The 21,625-nt window shown below is 22.8% G+C and overlaps 2 protein-coding genes across 2 annotated transcripts; both read right to left on the bottom strand.

Annotated features, from left to right (window-relative positions):
* Positions 1-16,715: 16,715 nt before the first annotated feature.
* Positions 16,716-17,952, bottom strand: BO66DRAFT_367625 (uncharacterized protein; the record flags this gene model as incomplete). Its single annotated transcript, XM_025645300.1, has 1 exon — positions 16,716-17,952. The coding sequence occupies exon 1, from the start codon at positions 17,940-17,942 to the stop codon at positions 16,716-16,718; it is 1,227 nt and encodes a 408-aa protein (XP_025506926.1). The 5' UTR covers positions 17,943-17,952.
* Positions 17,953-18,346: 394 nt separating this feature from the next.
* On the bottom strand, positions 18,347-20,629 carry BO66DRAFT_367623 (uncharacterized protein; the record flags this gene model as incomplete). Its single annotated transcript, XM_025645299.1, has 1 exon — positions 18,347-20,629. One exon carries the CDS (start codon positions 20,627-20,629, stop codon positions 18,347-18,349), a length of 2,283 nt encoding a protein of 760 aa, XP_025506925.1.
* Between the last annotated feature and the right edge of the window lie 996 nt (positions 20,630-21,625).

Below are 21,625 nucleotides of genomic sequence, written 5' to 3'. Positions count from 1 at the left end.
GGGGGTTGTATACAGTCTATGAATTGAACATGTATGGAGTCCATGAGACCTCTCTCGGAAATATTACAGTCTGTTGTCAATAGAACCTTGAGATCATTGAAAAGGATGGCTCCTATTGGCGCCCACCTCCACGGTGACTAGTGGTTACCGCGTCGTCGCTGTGATAGAATTCAATTCAATTCAAATACTATTATATCTGATCAAGCTCGCTAATTGGGATGTTAGCTATACAGGTACTTCTAGAGTGGCTATACCTGACCGTCATACCTCAACTGGAACCTGACCGTTAACCGGCGGTCAGGTTAAGATTAAGAGATTCCCTTAACAGTCATTAACTGTTTTGAACTGCAGGATAGAAAGGTCAGGTATAACAGATAGATTAATAAAAAAAATAAATTAATTAACTTCTATTAAATCAAACATTACAAACACAGAACTATAAAAAAATGGTACATATACTACTGAGTACTGCAGAGGCGAAGCCAGGAATAAGAAATAGAATAATATAAACAGAACTACGCCCCATATAGACTAACAGAAGAATAGAAACAACTGCCTGATATTAATCTTAATAAAAGAGACTATTTATAAAAGAATTATTATGAAAAAAAAGAAAAATAAAAAAAAATCAAAGAAATTATATAAAGCTACCGCCCATCTTTCTAAAGAAGAAATTAAAAAAATCTTTTTTCTTTCTGTTATTATATTTTATACCGATACAACAGAAACATTTTCTTATAAAAAGGATTTTTCTTCAATACAGTTTTTATTTAGTTGTTATTATTATTGTTAATTTTTTTTTGTTAATCTTATTTTTTTGTTATTTTTTTACGGGCAGAGATGTTTATAATAAAAAATAATATAAATCTTATATAAGTTTTAATTTTTATTAAAACAGTAACAGATATTATAATAAAAAAATTAAAAATCTCGAAGATAGCTATAATATTACGAATTAAATTTTTAAAATAGTCGATTATTTAATATTATTTCTGAATTATATAAAGTAATTTTTTTATTTATATGATAATATATTTATTTCTACTAAAGATTCTACTTAATGTTTTATAAAGAAGTTATATCTCTTAGTTTAAAGGTTTTAGTCTCGGTAATAATATTAAAAGTCCTATTTAATTTATATTTTTTTTAAAAAAAGAGCATCGGAAAAGGCTATAAAATATTTAAAAAATTAAAACAGTTTATATAAATTGTTGTTTTAAATCTTTATATATCGTATAAATATATAGATTAAAGAATCTATAATAGTAATTATAATAATTCCTACCAATATTAGAAATTAGATTACGTTCGGAATAAATAAAGATTTTATTAGAATCTGTAATAAAAATAAATTACTAATATATTTTTCTTAAATAGCTTTAAGAAATAAAATAATAGAAAAATATTTTTCTTATAGTAGGTTTGTTTTTAATATTTTTTATAATTTGGTGTCTGTTTAAAATATACTAATAATAAAATCTAAATTATAATTTTTAATTTTTTTATACTGAACAATAGCTTAAGATATAGTAAAGCTAATACTATAATTATATATAAGAAATAATATAATAATAGTTATAGCAGATGCTAATATAATAAATACTAAAACTAAAAAAACTTAAAAAATCCAAATAGTTCGCAAAAAATACTATTTAAAAAAGAAATATAAAGAGTTTTTAGAAGTTATTTTAATTTATTTTAATTTATTTTTATTTATTTTATTAAATAGCTTCTTAATTTATTAGTTTTTTTATACCAAAAAAATCGGTAACAGCAATCTTTTTTTTAGTCGGATTTTTTATTTTTATGTTTATAAAAAAATAGAATCTTAATATTAATCTGTTATACAATACCTCCTGCTACAGCAGCCTATATCTACTATTATGGCAGCCTGCTTCTAGGTCGACACAAATTCGTCGGGCTTTTAATCTAAATATTTATATTATTATATTATTTACTTTTTTTTATATAATATATTATTCTAAGATTTTGTAAAAAAAAGATTTCTTAAAAATTAGTTTTAAAATTAATAAAAAACTATTTTTAACTATTTTATTTATTTTATTTAATTATTATATCTACTATATTAAGTAGTTTCTAATAATTCCTAATCTTTCTTTTTTTAGTTATTTAGCAAAAAGTAATATATTATTTAGCAAATTCTTACCGGAATTATTTTAAAATATTTTATTTATTTTTAAATTATATTATTTAATTTAGATAGATATTTAAGAAGTATAAGCTACTATTTATTAATTAAAGTAATTAAAATAATTAAAAAAATAGATTTAAATATTATAAACAGAATATAAAGATATCAAATTTCTAGTAAAATTATGGTAATATTATACTAGTTCAACTTTATCTTCTAAATATAAAAAAAATTAAACTTCAAAAAATCTTTATTTTTTTTAGTTTAATTTACAATAGAAAACAGAATAGATTTATAATTTATAATATATTTTGAAAAAAGCTTTTTAAAAATATTATATAAAAAACTAAAAAGTTTTAGCTGCAGTTAGCTACTTAGATTCTATCGATTAATAGAAATAATACTAATATATTAATAAAAAATTACTGAAAGACTATTAAAATATTAAAAAATTATAAGATTATTTTATTTAATAGATTTTTTCTATTCGAAATATAGTTATTTTATAGTTTAATATTATAAAATAGTTTAAACAAATCTACTAATAAAATAATTAAAATCTAAAAAATTTTTATTTTTATTTAAATATCTTAGAACAGTACTTTAAGTCTAAATAAAATAATAAATATATATTAATCTTTTTTTTAAAGCTGGTATTAGAATTTAGTTAATATATTTAAAAATATATACTAAAACTACCGGACTTTTTAAAAAAAGTAGTAATTATTACTATTTATTATTAAAATATATTAAATTTAAAAAAAATAAGATTTAGAAAAATAAGGAAACTATCTAAATAAGATTTTCAAAAAATCTGGATTTTTATAATTAACTAATAAGGTTTTTTCGTTGAAATCCTCGCGGAATAAAAAAATTAAAAAAAAACTTTTTATTATTATAAATATAATAATAAATATTACTTGGCCAACCGATGCTCTTATAAAAATAAAAATAAAACTAAATTAGAATTAATAAAAAAAGAATACTAAATAAAAAAGTCTTTATATTTTTAATTAATTAGTTTAAAATAAAAACTACTACTTGTTTTTATATATTTATTTATTTCAAAAATATATTCGAAACTTATATACACTTAGATTTATATACTAAAATTAATCTTATTAGCTATTAATTTATTTAATAATTTTATTTGAATATAGTTTATTTTATAATTTTATTAGTTATTGTAATTAATTATTTTATTATAAATATATATAATATATAGAAAATTTCTATTACTACTACTAATTCGAGAAGAACTATATAATTATTTATAAAATATTATATAATTATTAATTATAATTTAGATTTTTTTAAAAACTCTATCTTACTTTTAATAATTATTTTGAAAGATTTATATATTTATTTATTTATATAAAAATAGTAGTAGTAGTACAAAGCTTAAAAATTAAAAATCTTATTTTTTTATAAATTTATAAAAGCTTATTAAAATCTTATTTATATTTATACTATTATTAAACTTCTAAAAAATATTTAGTTATTAAAAAATAAAGTCTTTTTAAATTATTTATAAATTAGACTTAATAAAATTATATTATTTTCTAAGCTTTATAATTTTATAAATATATTTTTTTTAATTATTTTTAGCAATTTTTTTATAGACTGTCGAATTATATTATTAATTTAAAAAACAATAAAATCCTGTTATATAGATTTATTTATTTTTTATTTTAAATTAAGCCCCCATCTTTTTGTTATTATATTAATAAAAATATTCTATTAAAATAAATTTAATTTTTTAAAAGTTCTATAGAAGTCTTTATTTTTTTATACTAAAAAAATAAAAATTTCTGATTATATATAAATTATAGAAGACTTAATAAGATTTTAATTAAAAATTATTATTTTTTATTTTTAATTTTAAAAGTTTTAGACAGGATTGCAGAAGCTAAATATTTTTTAAAACTTAATATTTAAAATATCTATTATTAAATTTATATTAAATAAAAAAATAAATAAAAAACAGCTTTTCGAATCTATTATAAATATTTTAAATATTTAATAATATTATTTAGATTAATTAATACTTTGATTATATCTTAAAACTATATCTATCTAACTTTTTATAATATATTAAATATTTTTTACATTACTTATTTAAATAATATTTTTATTTTTTTAAAGAACTGTCTTTTTTATATTTTTTATCTATATTTAGTATTAGAATATTTATAAAAAGCAGATCTTTATATTAAGTTATTAAAATATATTTTTTATTAAAATTATATTAAATTTTTAAAATATATTATATTTTTATATAATATATTAATAAATTTCCGACGGGTATCTGCTATCTTTATATAACTAATACTAATTATATATTATAAGATTTAAATATTCTTAGAATTTTATAATTTTTATTAATATTTTATTAAAGATTATTTCTTAATTATATTATTACTAATTTTTTTAAAAGATATTTGAAATAAAAAAAGCTTAGAAAAATAGTATTAATTAATAAAAAAATAATAATATTTTAACAGCTTTTTTATAGTTTTAAAACTATATTTTTATTAAAATATTTTAGTTTTTAACAGAAGATCTGGATAAAAATAGATATTTTTTAATAAAAAATAATAATATTATTATTCTAGTTAGATAATTATAAAATATATTATTCTGTTATATTCTAATTAAAAAAATTTAATAGTATTAAAACTTACTATTTAATTCTAGATTAAAAGTTTTTTATTGTTATTTATTTATTTAAATAATAATATTAATATTTTAAAAAATTATTATATATTATTAAGATTTTTTTAGATTATTAAAATTATTAGATTTTTATAAAATAACTAAAACTAAATAATTATTAGACTCGATAATATATATATTTTAATAATTATAATTTTATTGTTTAATATTAGTCTGGTAGATATAATTCTACTAATCTATTATTAAAAATAAAAAAAACTCGAAAATTCTATCTAATATAAAGATTTTAAAATTAATATAATATTAAATAGTTGATAAATTTTTAGTAAAATCTCAGCTAGTCTTTATAAAATCCTAGTCTAAGTATAATAAAATATTTTTTTAAAAAAATCTTAACTTTAATATCTATATAATATTAAGCTTTTAATAAAATTAAAAAAACTAAAAAATTAATATAAAAATAGTTAATTAAATTATTAAAATAAAAATATTTTATAATTTATATATTAATATATCAGTAGTATTCTAAGTATATAAATATAAAAACTTACTATATTTTAAAATTATTAAAATAAGCTTATTTTATAATAAATATATTAATATATCAGTAGTATTCTAAGTATATAAAAGTAAAGATTTATCTTATTTTAAGATTAATAAGAAATTATATTCTCTAATTAGAAGAATCTAAAATAAAGATATAAAAATATATTATTAAAAAGTTACTATTTCAAAAAATAATTCTAGATTTAAATATTAAAAAATTAATAAAAATAGTCTTATTATATATAAATATTATTTATATATTTTTACAGAAAAAAATCTTCGGTAATATTTATTAAACTTCTATTTTAATAAGCAGCTAGCAGGCTATTTTAAATAGTTAAGAATAAAAACTTTTTTAGAAAAGAAATCTATTAAATAAATCTCTATAAAAATATAATTATTTATATTAAAAAATATTCTATATATTAAAAAATTATATTTATTAAATATAAACTATATAGTAAGTTTAAATTATTACTAATTTTTAACTAATTTTTTGTTAAATTATTTATAAACTTTAATATAAATTTATCTTCTGTTATAATAAAAAAATATTTTAAATTTAATTCTTATTATTATTAATAAATTTATAAAGTAATATTAATTTTTATCTATTTTTTATATTATAACTATTTTAAAACTTGCTAAACTTTTTTATAAAAAGATTAAACTTTAGTTTAGACTATTTTAGAATATAATTTTAGATAAGAATTCTTTTTTATTAGCAAATTTTAGTTTCGAATTATATATTATATTTAGATTAAATTTTATTTATTAATTGTATTTCGATCTTAAACTAATAATTAAACCGAAAAAATAAATTAGACTTTTAAATAATATTTTTAATACTTTATTAATAAAAATTAATTAGACTAGTTTATTTTATTATTCTCTGCTTAATTTACTTATAATAATATTCTAAATTTAACTACTAGTTATTTTTTTTAAGATTTTTATAGACTATTTATCTACTTTTTATTTTTATACTAAGATTAGTATTTTTTAAAAAAAGATTTCTGCAGCTAAAAATTAGATTAATAAACTAGCTATACTATAAAAAAACCTATAAAATTACTAGCGAAAAACTAATAAAATATAGAAGAAATGTTATAATAAAAAATACCAGTTAAGAACTTTTAAAAAAAATATAATAAAACTATTTATTAAAAATTTAAAAATTAAGATTTTTTCTTAAAACGTAGTTTTTTAATATATTAGACTCTTAAAAATTCTAGCAGTTATTAAAAAATAGATATATTAAATTTCTCTATCTAACTACTATTATTAAATCTATAATATTTTTTATATATTATTATTAGAATAATAAAAATCTAATATAAATTTGCAAGACTAATTCTATTTTTTAATTTTTAAAAAAAAGTTTAAGATTGAAAATATTAAAAAAAGCAGACTTTTAAAAATAAACAATATTTTTTAATTAAATAAATAGACTGGTTAGATAAATATAATAAATAAATCCTAGAAAAATCTATAAATAATATTTAATAAACTATTCAAAGCTATAAAAAATAAAAAAAATTAAAATAATAAAAATATTTTATTTGTAAATATAAGAAAAATAACTAAATCTATATTAAATTACTATATTAGATATGTTTAAATATTAATATTAAAATATATAATTAAAATAAAAATTCTTTATAAATAAGCCGGATTTTTATTAAAAAATTACTAAATTAATCCGGCTAATTAGTACTATTCTTATAGAAAATAAGCAGTAAAAAACCAGAACTACTTTATTTTCTAAAAATAAAAATTTTAAAAAATGGTTTTATTATTATATATAGTATATATTTTACAGCAGACTTTTTTAAAAAATATCTACTTAGTTCTAGTTTATAAAAAAAATCTGTTCTTTTTAGATATTAGATAAAATATAGTTAGATTATTTATAATAAAATAACAACTTATAATAAAAAAATAATAAAAAATTAGATTAAACTAATAAATTAGCTTATAAATTAATAGAAAATTAATAAAAAAAATATATAATAATCTTAAACTTATTAGTATTAGTTAGTTTATACTTACGGCGGTAGACTAGCTTAATTATTTTAAAATTAATAACTAAAATTAGAATTAAATAGCCGATTTAGATATAAAATATTAGATTTTAATCTAACTTCTAGTTAAAAATAGTATAATTAATAAAAAACTTTTAATTCTAGTTGAAAATCTGTAATAATTTAAAAGTATTTTCTAGTATATTAATTAAAATCTAGTTTTTATTAGTTTAATAAATCTACTAAAAAACTGTTAAAATAGATTTAATAATAAAGCTAATTTCTATTAGAATATTACTTATATATTATAAATATTATAGTATTAAAGATATAGCTAAATATAAAATTTTCTATATTAATAATATCAAATTTTTTAATACTAGTTTTTAAATAATATAAATAGAAGAAAATTTTAAATATAATAAATATATTAATTAAATAACAGCAAGTAGTTATAAATATTATATTGAAAAATAATAAAAATAAAAATTTAAAGAAACCAAATTAACAGATAAATATTAAATAAATAATAATAATAAAAACAAAAATAATAAAAAAAAGAGTATAAAAAAACTTTTAATAAAAAATTAGAATATAAAAATAAATAAAAATATATTAATTATTTTATTTATATATATTTTTTATATTAGATTTTAATCGGATTATTAAAAAAATATATATTTTATTTACTATTTTAGAATTTTTTATTTATATAATATATAATCTATTAAACAGTTTTTCTACTATTATAATACCGGATTCTGCTATTTAAGAAATACTACTAGTAGAAATATCTAATTAAAAAAATAATAAAGCTATTTACAGCTACTATTATACTAAATAGGCCGGCTTAGCAAAAAAGTATAATTATTATATAATATCTTTTGTTATAATAGTTTATATCTACTATTATAACAGCCTGCTTTTAGATCGATATACATTTGTCGGACTTTAAATTTAAATATTTATATTATTATATTGCTTACTTTTTTTCTTATATAATATATTATTCTAAGATTTTTTAAAGAAGAAGATTTCTTAAGAATTAGTCTTAAAATTAATAGAAGACTGTTTTTAACTATCTTGCTTGTTTTATCTAATTATTATATCTACTGCGTCAAGTAGTCCCTAACATAATCGGTTTGGCCGGTTTCTCTTCTAACTTTTTTATTTTTTTATATTAAAGATTTCGAGATTTTAAAAAAAGAGTTTTATAGAATTTTTAGTCTAAAAATTCTTTGTTTATATTCAAATATATTAATTTATTTTTTCCTTCTCGAATAGAGTATTAGATTTAGTATACTAAATCTTTTTTATAGTAGATTATTCTTCGAAAAAAGTTGCAGATAATAGATTATTATTTATAAAAAAATATAAATATTATAAATCTTTTTCTTCTAAAGATTTTTTAAATTAATATTTATTAAGTTTATATATATTTTTTTTTAGTTTTGAATTCTGCTTTCGACAGATTATTAAGAAATATACTAAAGTAATTATTAGTTTTTATAATTTTTTAAACCTCTTTTTTCTTGATATTAATATTAATATTATAACCAGCTTCGGTAACAGCCGCATTTTCTATACTAATGTTAAAAGAAGATAAAATGTTGCAAGAAATAAACTATAAAATAAATATTTTTTTATTTACTTTATTTTTACTAGTTGCTTTTATTAGTAGATAAATTAAAATAGTTTTAGATTTATCTCTAATAGATAATATTAATGTATTAATTAATATTAAGCTAGTTATTTTTGTTTTTAGATTAAAATTAAGGCCAGTAGATTCTTAAATTATTATAATATACTATTTTAACAATTAGTAGTATTGAGAGAATAATTAAAAGATTTAATAAAATTAAAATATAAAGAAATAAAATAGAAAAAAAATAATAAAATAAAAAAAATTTAATACCAGCAGCAGAAAAATAAAAAATATTAACCCCAAAAAATTTATTAAAAAGATTAAACTATATTTATTTTACTGTTTATTTTATTTATATTTTTTAGTAGAAATACTGCTTTTTTTGTTTATTAGATTTTTACTCTTACTTTTTCTGGTTTAAAATAATTTATTAATGATAGACTGCTGTAATTAAATTTATATTAAAAAATATCTTATTTTCTTAACTTAATTACTAGTTTAAGTAATAAAAGGTTTTAAATAATTAATATAATATTTACTGATTAATAAGCCAAAGATAAGATTCTCAAGAATTACTATATAATTTTTATATAAAATATATTAAATTTTATAAAAACTACTTTAGCAAGCTTTAAATATCTGTTTCTTATATTTCTTTAAATTAAAATAATATAGTAATACCAAGTTTTTAGTTATAAAAATATATTGTTAAATAATCGGATTAATATTTTCTTATTATACTTTTAAGTAGTTAACAACTGTTTTTAAATATTAATTACTTATTAATATTTTTTACAACTGTTTTAAAATTTTAAAATAAATATATAAATAATTCTGTTTCAATTAAAATTTGTTATATTAACTTTTCTGCAACAATAATAATTAACTAGTATTTAAAAATAAATCTGAATATAATCTTATATTATACAATACCTACCATTACAGCAGCCTATATCTACTATTATAGCAACCTGCTTCTAGGTCGACACAAATTCGTCGGGCTTTTAATCCGAATATCTATATTATTATATTACTTATTTTTTCTTTTTATATAATATATTATGCTAAGATTTTTTCAAGAAAAAGATTTCTTGAAAATTAGTTTTAAAATTAATAAAAGACCATTTTTAACTATTTTACTTATCTTATTTAATCAGTATATTTACTAATTAAAATAGCCGGCTTTTAGTAATATTTAAAAAAATTAAAATTAAAAATTTTTATTATATTTCTATAGAAAATTAAGAAGATAATTAATAAAAAAATTAAACTAACTTTTATTAAATAAAAATAATAAAAGATTATTAAAATTTTTTTCTTCTAATATTATAATCTGGCTGAAGTATTTTTTAAATAAGCTTTAGATATTCTATTATTATTTTATATTTATAACTATAAAATTCAGCTTAATAATAAGTTTCTGTTAGAATTTTTTTTATTATATAAAATAACAGCCGAAGAACTGGAAGCTGTAAAATATTATATTACTAAAAATTTAAATAAAAATTTTATTATTTTAAGCTTAGTTTTTTTATATTATTTATTTTAATAGCTTAAAAGCCTAAAGAACGTTTTTATATATATATATAGATTATTAGAAACTTAATATATTAACTAAAAAAATTTATACTTATTATTATTAATTAATAAGGTTATTAACCGACTCGGATAAACTAAAATATTTATTAAGCTGAATATTAAATAAGATTTTTATTATATTTATATAGATTCTAACTTAGAGAATCTAATTATTTTTTAGATTTAATATAATATATTTAAATATAAAGTCCTTTTTTTTAAACTGATAAATAGGCCAGCCATATTTTAAAAACTAATTAATAAAATTCTTTATAAATATTTAGATAAGTTTATAACTATATATATTAATAATATTTTTATTTATAGTAATAATCTTTTTAAATACTAAATTTATATTAGATTAGTCTTTAAAAAACTATATAAAATTAGTCTGCAAGCTATTATTTATAAATATAAGTTTTATATTATAGAAACTAAGTTTCTAGATTTTATTATTTCTATTAATAAGATACAGATAGACCCGGAAAAAATAGTAGTTATTAAAAAATAAAAAATCCTAAAAATAATTTATAAAATATAATTATTTCTAGGATTTTATAGTTTTTATTAATATTTTATTAAAAATTATAATAAATTAGCCCGACTATTAATACTGCTTATATATAAAAATATTTTTCTCATATAAAACAGAAAATATTAAATAGTCTTTAAATTTTTAAAAGATATTCTTATTTTAATATTAGTATTAATTTATTATAATTCTAGTTTTTTTATTAGGCTGAAGACTAATACTGTAGACAAAATTATTATAAAAGTTTTTATTTAATATATTAATAATTAATAATATCTAATCTTATTTTTTTTAAAAAATTATGATATCTGCTAAAAAGAACTATAATATCTATAATAAAAAAATACTTACTATTATAAGATTTATAAAAATTTAGAAAATAGAACTAAAAAACTTTTTAAAATTCAAGAAATCTTTTAAAATACTTATAAATTACTAAATATTAGAATACTTTATAAGTAAAAATTAAATATATAATAAGTAAAATAGGCCGAATTTCTATTTAGATATTATTTTAAAATTTAATATAGACCCGAAAAAGCTAATATTTTAGCTAATATATTTATCTAATAAAAAAAGACCTATAAAATATTAGATTAAAAGTATAATTAGATTATACTATAATCTAAATAGATAGATTTAGAGATATAATAAATATTATAATTATTTATTTTAGTTTTATTAAATAAAGAACTACTACTAACTAATTAAATTCTCTACACTAACCATAAATTAATCAAACTTAATTAAAAAAAAGAATACTGCTGATTCGAATAGTTTTTATTTTTTTTAAAATAGATTACTATTATATAAAAAATATTTAGTAGTATCCGCTAAAAAAAATCTATATATAAAACTATTAAATAAAATATACTACTAGCTATTTATTATATATCTAAAATAAATAAAGATTTTAAAGCTAGTTAAGTAATATTATTATTAGAATATTTAGAATAAAAACATCCGCTGATATTTAAATAATTATATAATTTATAAATATAAGAATTACTTAAAAAATTACTATAAAAATTATTCTAATCTTTTTTTATTATTAATCAACTATAATAATATATATTTATAGATTTTTATATACTTCTAAAAGATATATAAAAATATAATACTATATATAATAATAGATTAATTTTTTAAATAAATAGTATTAATTTTATATACTAAGAATATTACTATATAAGATATAGTCTAGTTATTTATTAGATCTATTTATATTTAAATAAGATATTTAAATATTATTATTTTTAATAAAAAATCTTAATTTATTTTAAAATTTTAGTAAGAATTCTGTTATATTCTTTAAATTAAGTTAAAACTTTTTATAGTATACTATTTCTAAACTAATAGATAAATTAAGAATATAAACTAATATTTAGTCTAAAGACTAATTCTATTTATAAATAATTTTTATAATAACTAGTTAGAACTACTACTAATAATAGACTTTATTATAATATATTTACTATATATATTTCTTAGAATATTCTTATTTTAAATAAAATATAAATATTAGTTTTAATTATTTTTTAATTCAAAACCTCTAATAGATATTAAATAAAAAAATATAAATATTATTTATATTTACAGTACTATAATCTATCTTAAAAATATTTAAAAATTTATTAAAATTAATATTACTAATTTTTAGAAACAACAAGCCACGCAGGCTAATTATTATTAAAAAAAACTTTAATCCAAGCCGAAAGCAGAATTTATATTAATTATTCTAACTAAAATTAAAAATAGCTATTTAAAAAACTAGCCGAAAAATAATATAATTTATATAAAATTCTAAAATAAAAAAAATATTCCAAATATAACTACCAGCTAATATTAGAGTATATTTAATATTTTATTCTAAAAAACGTTAATCTATCTTAATAAATAAATTATTATTAGATTAAATCCAGGATTAGATAAAGCTAATAAATATAAATAAAAATTTAAAGTATAAAATAAAAAAAATTCTTAATTCTTATATATATTAAAAATACTTAATATACTATATTAAATAAAAAAACTTAAATAAAGTAGATTTATTATAATATCTAGCAGAAAATCTAAAGAATACTTCTATACTTTTAGAAAAATTTTATTATTCTTATTTAAAAAGTTCTAATTCTCTAAAATATCTAAAAGTCTAATTAAAAGTAGCTGCGGAGAAAGTCTTTAACTCTAATTATTTTAATAATAATTTAATTTTAAATTCTATAGAATATCTATAGTCTATAATTATACTATAAAAATAATAATAAAAAAACTATAAAAATACTTTTTATTTAAAAATAGTTAAGACTAATCCGGGGGATAATATAAAAGCTATACAAAAAATATTTAGATAGAATAATAAATTAAGACTAGTTTAATTTATTTAATTTTTTTATTTTATTTATACTATATGTAGATAATATAATACCGCGGGAAATATAGCTATTTTTCTTTTTTTTTCTTCTTTTTATACTTAAAATTTTGTTTAAATAGTACTATATTAATGAAATTCAGTTGGTTTGATCGGCCATCACATTAATCAAAGTCTTAATTTTTTAGAACTATATATATATATATATATATAAATAATTAAGAATATATATTTTATAAGAGTATTTTAATTATAAATATATAATATTATAAATTTTTATTATATTTTTTATTTTATATTTAAATTAGTAAATCTTTGGTTTAAAACTTAGATATATTAGTAGAATAGATTAATTATATTTTAGATAATATTTTATTTATAGTTTTAATAAATAATTTCAGTATTATACTGCATCTGCACACTGTTTTAATAAATATATATTAATCTAACTATTATATTAGTTAATGAAAAATATCTAATAGTAGATTTTATTAGACTTTATTATAAATAAATTAATATATTTATTTCTAGTATTAAAAAATATACTATTAATATTATATTATAAATATTAAATATTAGGTTTTTTATTTAGCTACTATCTGTATAAGGTAATAAATAAAATAAATATATTTTAATATAATAAGATTTCTTATATTTATATTATTTATTATTTTTAATATATAAATATAATTTTAAATTAATAAATATATTAAATACTAATATTAAATATAAAGATTAATATAATTTTTATTCATAGCTGAAGTATATTTTTTATAAATATTTCTAAAAATATATAAATAATAAGTTAATAAAAATAGATTATTACTATTATTTAATATATCAGCTGCTGTAGACAGACTGTTACTATTATTTAATCTAATAATTATTTTATTATTTAATTAATAAATAATATTAATAAAAAATAAATCTTTTATAGAATATATAGTAAGAAATATATTACTTATATTTTTGAATATAATATATATAGTATTAGTCTGCTTATATAAGTAAAAAGAATATTAATTATTAATAATATTATTAAAAATAAAAAATTTCTTATTTATTTTACATTTTATAGATAATTATTTTATTTAGTAGTAAATTAATAGTAATTTTATATTTTTTAAAATATATAGTATTTAGTAAATTAATTTTTAATATTAGAATATATAATATATTAATAAGTATTATTATATAAAAATATTTTTTTAAATATTATATTTTTAGTTTAATATTATTTTTTAATATTAAGTATATGAGTTTTTTAGTTACTATATAAATACTATATTTAAAAAGCTTTATAGTTAATAAAATAAAATTATTTTTATTTTTAATAAAATATTTAGTAGAATTAGAGTTAATAATCTATTTATATCTAATATAATACTATAAGATATAAAAATTATATAAAATTATATTTATATTATTTTTATATTTTTTATTTATTATTTTTATACTAAAAACTACAGCCGCTGTAATATTAAGATTTTTAATAATAATACTAATATTTAAATTTTTTTTAGTATTTTTAATTAATTTAAATAGTTTTTTTTAGAATAAAGTTTTTAGTAGTTAGACTTTTTATAGCCGACTTTACTATAGTAATTATATTTTTAATTCTTATAAATTTTCTATAATATTTTTTTAGAATTATTTTTATTCGACTAGTTTAATCTATTTTATTAATTTTTTAACTTAAAACTACTTAACTTTTAATTTTTAAATATTTTAGTAAGATTAATATTATTTAAATTAAACTAAATATATATCTTTTTTTATATAAAAATCTAAATAATCTAATTTTATATTATTATTTCTTTAATATAGCAGAAATTAAAATAAAAAGTTAAAAAAATAAACTACTAATTTTTTAAATCATAAAATAAAAATTAAATCTATATACTATTACTTAGCTTATTATTTTTAATAAGATTATACTAAAACTTATTTAATACTTTAGATATTTTTATAATATATTTATTAATATTTTGATAGTTATTATATCGAAGAAATATAATAGTCTAAAAATTTTTAAAAAATTAAATATTTAAAATAATAATATTTTTTTTAAATTTATTTTAAATAGTACTAGCTGACTTTAAGTTGATTACTTTATAATATATTTTTAATAATAATATAATATATATAATACTATAGGTTTTTTTATTATTTTAATATTATTTTAATTATCTAATTTAATATTTTTTAAATTTTTTAATATATACTTACTTAATAACTTGGACAGATATATTTCTATTAAAATTATTAAAAAATTTTATAAAAGATCTCGGAATTTTTATAATATTTAAAATAAAATACTATAGTTTTTAATTTAATAAATATATTTTAACTATCTTAAACTAATACAAATAATTTTTAGTATTTTAAAGAACTAGCAGTTTATTTATATTAATTATTTAATATTTTATTATATTTTATTATATTTTATATTATTTAATTTTTATATTTAATTTACTAATCTTAACAGTAGCTAATATTTAATAAAAATTAGATATAAAAAATAGTTTGGTAACAGATTTAGTTAATTAATATATATTTTAATAAAAATTTTAATAATAATTAGTAGTATTGTAAACTAATAAAATAATATATTTTAGTAATATTCTTTCTACTAAAAAAATATATATATTAATATAAAAATAATTAATTTAACATTTTAGTCCGAACCGGGCTTATAATCTGTTAAAAAAACAGCTATAGAAATTAAAAAGTTAAAATTATTTAAATTAATATTAATTAGTTATTAGAAGAAATTAGATACAGCTATGTGGTATTTTAAACTCTTCGGCCGTCACATGACCCGGCGATGCCAGGCCACCAACGCCGACACAATCAAGGCGTAGGTACCGATCCTCTCACCGTCTATTGGGTATTTCCAAAGGGAAAACATTCTCAGCAAATCGCCGTTTGCATACATGGGCCGGAGATAGTCTCAAGCTGCGGCCCACTCATCAGTATCATCAATACAAATCGACTCGTGTATTCTCTAGCGTCATGTATGTCCAGCTACTATACGTGGCATCTTATCACATTCAATATTGTGCCTTGTCAACTGGTTAATGTGGGAGATGCTTTGCGCTGAGTTGACTTGCGCTGACTGCCCGAATAGTATTACTGGTGGATAAAAGTCGATTGGAATAACAAGATCTCTATTCAAACCTAAAGACTCACTACTGATCGTATTCTTCAAACCTGAAATTCCATATCGTCTTGGCGGAGCTGTCAAACCCATATCCTTTGGAACTCGTCGCGCCGATATGCTGTAGTAACGGCGGAACCACAGCCCAGCGCGTCCAGCCCTGGCTGTCCGCAATCGTTTCAACCATCATATCAACCAACCAGTCAGTCGTCAAGTCAGTCTGCTCCAGGAACCGGGGTACCATCGCTCGGGGGAAAACAAGACCCTGCGAACAACATCCGTATTTGTTCATTTCATGGACTCCAGGGGCAATGGGCCACATTTTTTGCCGGCCGGAGATGAAGAAAAAAAGAATCGCACCGGGTATAAGCAGGGACGATGCAAGCCAGATGGCACTGGTCGGGAATCGACGGAGCTGCGTTGTGAACACTCGTGTCTTGAAGACAACCATTGTCCCTGTAAGTAACGCCCAGAGAATGAAGGACCACGCCAGGTATTGCGGCCATTCTTCCGAGTTCCAGCCTAGGAGGCCATCGACGTAGAACAGGCGGAGATAAATCCACTCTTGACCTTGACGTGCAGCCTTCTCATGCACTGCGTCCAGAGCTTGCAAGGCAGATGGAAACCAGCCATTGACTGCCAGGGTATCATCTTCTATCATCACGACATAGTCGGCACCGGTCTCATAGCAGTCCTTCATCAAGGTTGTGAAGTCGTAGATGGTCTTGTTCCGGTACCAGCCACCTTCCTCCCACGCCCGTAGCTGTCCGAAGTCGGGGTCATCTTGCGAATACGTTAACAGACGATCGGGTAGCGTTTCCACCCACTTCTCGGAGAAGATAGGGTGCTCTTTCGGGTCAGTGTTGCCAACACGAAGGTATAAACGCATCGTGTTTCTTTCGGTCTCAGTGAGTCCATCCAGGAGAGACGCCACTGTCAAGCCAACATATTGATCACCCCTTCGACGAACCGTTACTATTCCCACGCACACCGCTGGGGGCCCCTGGTGTTCTCTCGTCGGAGACGCTAAGCTGCTGGCGGAGGCAAGAAATGCCTCTGCTTGGGCAATTCGTTTGGACGAATATCGTTTCTGATAGGCACGGCTGGGGTCGAAGAACAAAGACGTGGGATCGCGATAGCTCGAGCTATGGTAGTAGCCAAGGAAGACGAGACATAAAATGAGATAAATGCAGCCTATGATGCTAACCGCAGAGAAAGAGAGTCGGCTGAGCTGATGATACAGCGGTGTGTTGGCCATTCGTGCTGCCCATAGAGAACGAATAGTTTGATGATGGGAGGGATGAAGTAGAGAGGGCCAGTGTAGGGACAATAAGAGTGGGTCCGTGCACAAAGCGACATGGCTAGTGCGTATTGTCAATTTCGAACTAACCTGTAAGATTGGACTGTTCGTAAATACATTACAGCAGTTACCGCCCAACGTCTTGTCCCTTCGCCCTGTAGTTAGATATTTCATTCGGAAATTTCGGATACTCAAGTTGAAATCAGACATACAGGGTCTTTTTGACAGGACGCGCCGGGCCTCCTGAGTGGAGTGTGGACTCTGTGGAGTCCCCATGCCAAGAGTCCAACAGATGCAGCCAATGTCTTCTACAATCTACCTACACTCAGGTACAGCCATGGCACACACTCAAAGGATGTATTTCAAGCGTACGAGCGCTCAGGTTGCACGCGAGCTGTAGTCACACTCGCCACGCGACGACTGTCAAAGACCAACCACTCAGTAGAATGTGATAAACCCCAAATACTATCCTGTGTAGATGGTGAGGTGTTCCTGCTTGTATGATGCTGACTTTGCCGTGTGGACGAGTGATTGAGCAAGCTGGTATGCAGGTCAACTAATTCAGTCCCAGAAGAATCGCCGCGGAGTTCAGCAGAGGGCGTGTGCGTTTTGAAGACTAGTTCAATGCGGTCTTGCCCACAGGAGTCAGAAGCCTTCGCCACACGAATCCTTGCTAGGTGAGCGTAGGTCTTCGAGCTCTTTATTCCTCCTCCAGTATTTGTTAGAACTTCAGACGCTGGCGGTGAATTTTGCGCCAGAGCAATGAGCTCACCCACTGAACTACAGCTACCCGGCGTGTGTCTTTTAAGGATGAGGTAGATGATGTGGCCAATAGCAATCGCCATGTGAGTAAAGAGGACTGACATGGCGAGAGTACCAGCAAGAGAGCTCTGAAGTGAAAAGCCGCTTATCTTGAATTCTGCTGTGATCGTCACTGATTCGCTGGGGGTGGAGGCGGTGGTAGTCGAAGGTTGAATCGCCACTCTGTCTTCGATGAACACTTGATGGCTTCCCGTTCGGCTGAGGCCATCGAGAATGACACTGCAGACAATGGCCTCCACTAGAGAGACCCTCTGCCAGCTTGAAACATCGTTGACAAGCCAACCATCGAGAGTTATCTCATCGGCCTTTGCATCAGTTGCCAAGCCTGCATTTGAAAAGATGCTTTCGATGGTCGATGGCCGCCAAGTGCTGGCAGTATCAGTCACTGTAAGGGGGCTTGGAGGAGTCAATAACTTGAGCCACTCATCACCGAATGCAACTCGGCCATTGGTTGCGCTGTAAGAAGTCGGATTCCATGCGGGAGAACGATCGTCATACTGGATATTCCACGGATACCAGCCGGTCCAGAAAGTGTACTTGTCAGTGAAGACCGTTGCAGGAACCCACCCAGCCTGTACTGTACAACCGATTGCTATTCTAGAGACGCTACCCCCCTTAGTGGCTTTCCAGGGGGTCTGGAATAGTCCCCCAATGCTAGCAGCACCAAATCTGGGCGGAAGATGAGCCCATTGAAATTGCAGGTGGCCATTGGGAGTGGAATTAAGACTATCCACGTCGAGTGGTAGGCTATCGGCAAAGTCAAACCGACCATGTATTGAAGGAAAATACACTGTGGTGTCTGAGGCTCGTAGCTTTCGTGGCGCTGCACAACGGGCGACAGTGATAGCATGTTTGAAGGTAGCCGAAGCAGTACGATCATCAATTTGACTCTGCGAAAGACCTTTATGTACACTGAAGGCCCGCCACCAATCTTCCGCAAGCCGCTGTAGCATCACCACGGTTGCTGCATGCGGCTGTATCAGCGATGTTCTTCTATTTGGCTCTTGCTGAATGTTCCCCAGTGAATATAGAGGTGGGATTAGAGACAGGGGGCTGGAGACTGGCCAGTAGAACCGGGACCCGGAAAGTTCCTTTGCATAGGAGCGGACATTCTGGGTTTGGAAAGTGGTGCTGTTCATCGTCCCCCAGTGAGTCCACAACGAGTGAAATCCACCCGCCGGGCAGAATCCCAGAAGAGTCGAGTTTTGCTCACTGCAGAGTTGTTCGAGGTCTGGGATCTCTTTCGACAAGTCAGCAGGCCAATAATCGCTCTCTGATCCGTTCAAGAAGAACTCAGTATCTCCGGCGCTCCAGGGTTGTGATTTTGGAACCAGGAGAACAGCACTCGCTGGCCCAGCAAGAGTAACTAGCAGGCCTGCCACGACCACAAGACTTATCAGTGCAGCCTTGCGTGATCTCTCGCCGTGAATAGCCACATATCTTAAACCACCATAAAATTCTCTGGAGAAAAAATATCCGAAGTTGTTGAACGCAAGCCCTGATCCCAAGAAACCCAAGGGGAGGCCACGGCCGAAGAGCAATTCATGGCGGACACAGTGTAGAATAGTTACACTCAAGCTTGCAACGATCATTATCTCATGAGCTTTGGCAGCTAACTGGAAGAGTGCCAGGTTTATAGTCTCGGATGGGAATGGAGACATCATGTCCGCTCCTAGATATGTGCCCTTGATGTTCAGTCCAATAACTGTAGATGACACGGCAATGGGAAGGAGGTGTATCGCGCAACGTTGAGGCGCGGCAAGTATAGACCGCGTTATGACAACTTTGGGAGGTTCTTGCTGACTAGGTGACAATGTGTTCATGATGGATGAAGGGATATTTGCCGTCATCTTTTCTTGAAGCACCACTCAAAAAAGCGGCATGCCCGGACTAGCCAAGTTGACAGGCTTAGGTGTGATTAAAGCCCACGATGCGAGATGGGATAAGATGTCTCCAGGAAATGCGGAAAGGAGGAGATGAAAAGCAAAATTATGCAATTGAATACTCAGCACCCTGAGCAGGCCAGCTTCCTAATCCTTGTCTACTAGGCAAGAATGACACGGGGTATCTCAGATAGGTCATGATGGATCACTCTCATGTCTCTGGTCGGTGGCAGTCCGTAAGATTCGATTTGGCAAATGGCACAAAGCGGTGTCAATATTAGGTTCTCGATGTTGTCAGAATGGTTTCTGCTCACTATGCTTTTCGCGTTGTTTAAACACTGTTTCAGCGTTAGTCAGAGAATAATTCAATGCCGAGATTTGCCCTTTCCCTTGACGCAGTAAGCTTTTAGCACACTTGGGCAACGCTGTACTCTATCTCGGTACAATAGCCTACTTTGAGACTCACGTATGACGAAGACAGACCGAAATGGATATATCAAATCAGTTGCAGGGAAAAGGCAGAAAGAGATTCATGGTAGCGAATGTACAGGTATATGTCACTTGAACAAGCACCCACATGAGAGAGGGGGGAAAGAAGAATAAAAGGAGAAGACTAAAGAAATAAGAAACAAGAAAAACATAAAACAAACTCCAGTCCGCTGAATCGATAAACATTAAATGGCCCCAATCAGGCATCAAAATTGACCAAAGCATGATTTACAAATAAGCCCAATACTGAGAAATCTCTAGATCAAACAGGTCATATGCTGGTATTCAATGCTTGTCGCTGAAGATATACAGACCATACAAGGAGAAGTATAAGCGCCTATTCGAACCCTATACCTGCTCCATAGCAATCTTTCTTGTTGTGGTATTTATAACGGACTCGAATCTTGATCTCTGAAGTGGGTAGAAACAGGCCAGATCGTGTGTAAA

This window comes from Aspergillus aculeatinus (assembly GCF_003184765.1).
Source record: "Aspergillus aculeatinus CBS 121060 unplaced genomic scaffold BO66scaffold_8, whole genome shotgun sequence".
NCBI classification, from domain to species: domain Eukaryota; kingdom Fungi; phylum Ascomycota; class Eurotiomycetes; order Eurotiales; family Aspergillaceae; genus Aspergillus; species Aspergillus aculeatinus.
The sequence above is the reverse complement of the archived record's forward strand: the minus strand, read 5'-3'. Positions and strand labels throughout refer to the sequence as shown.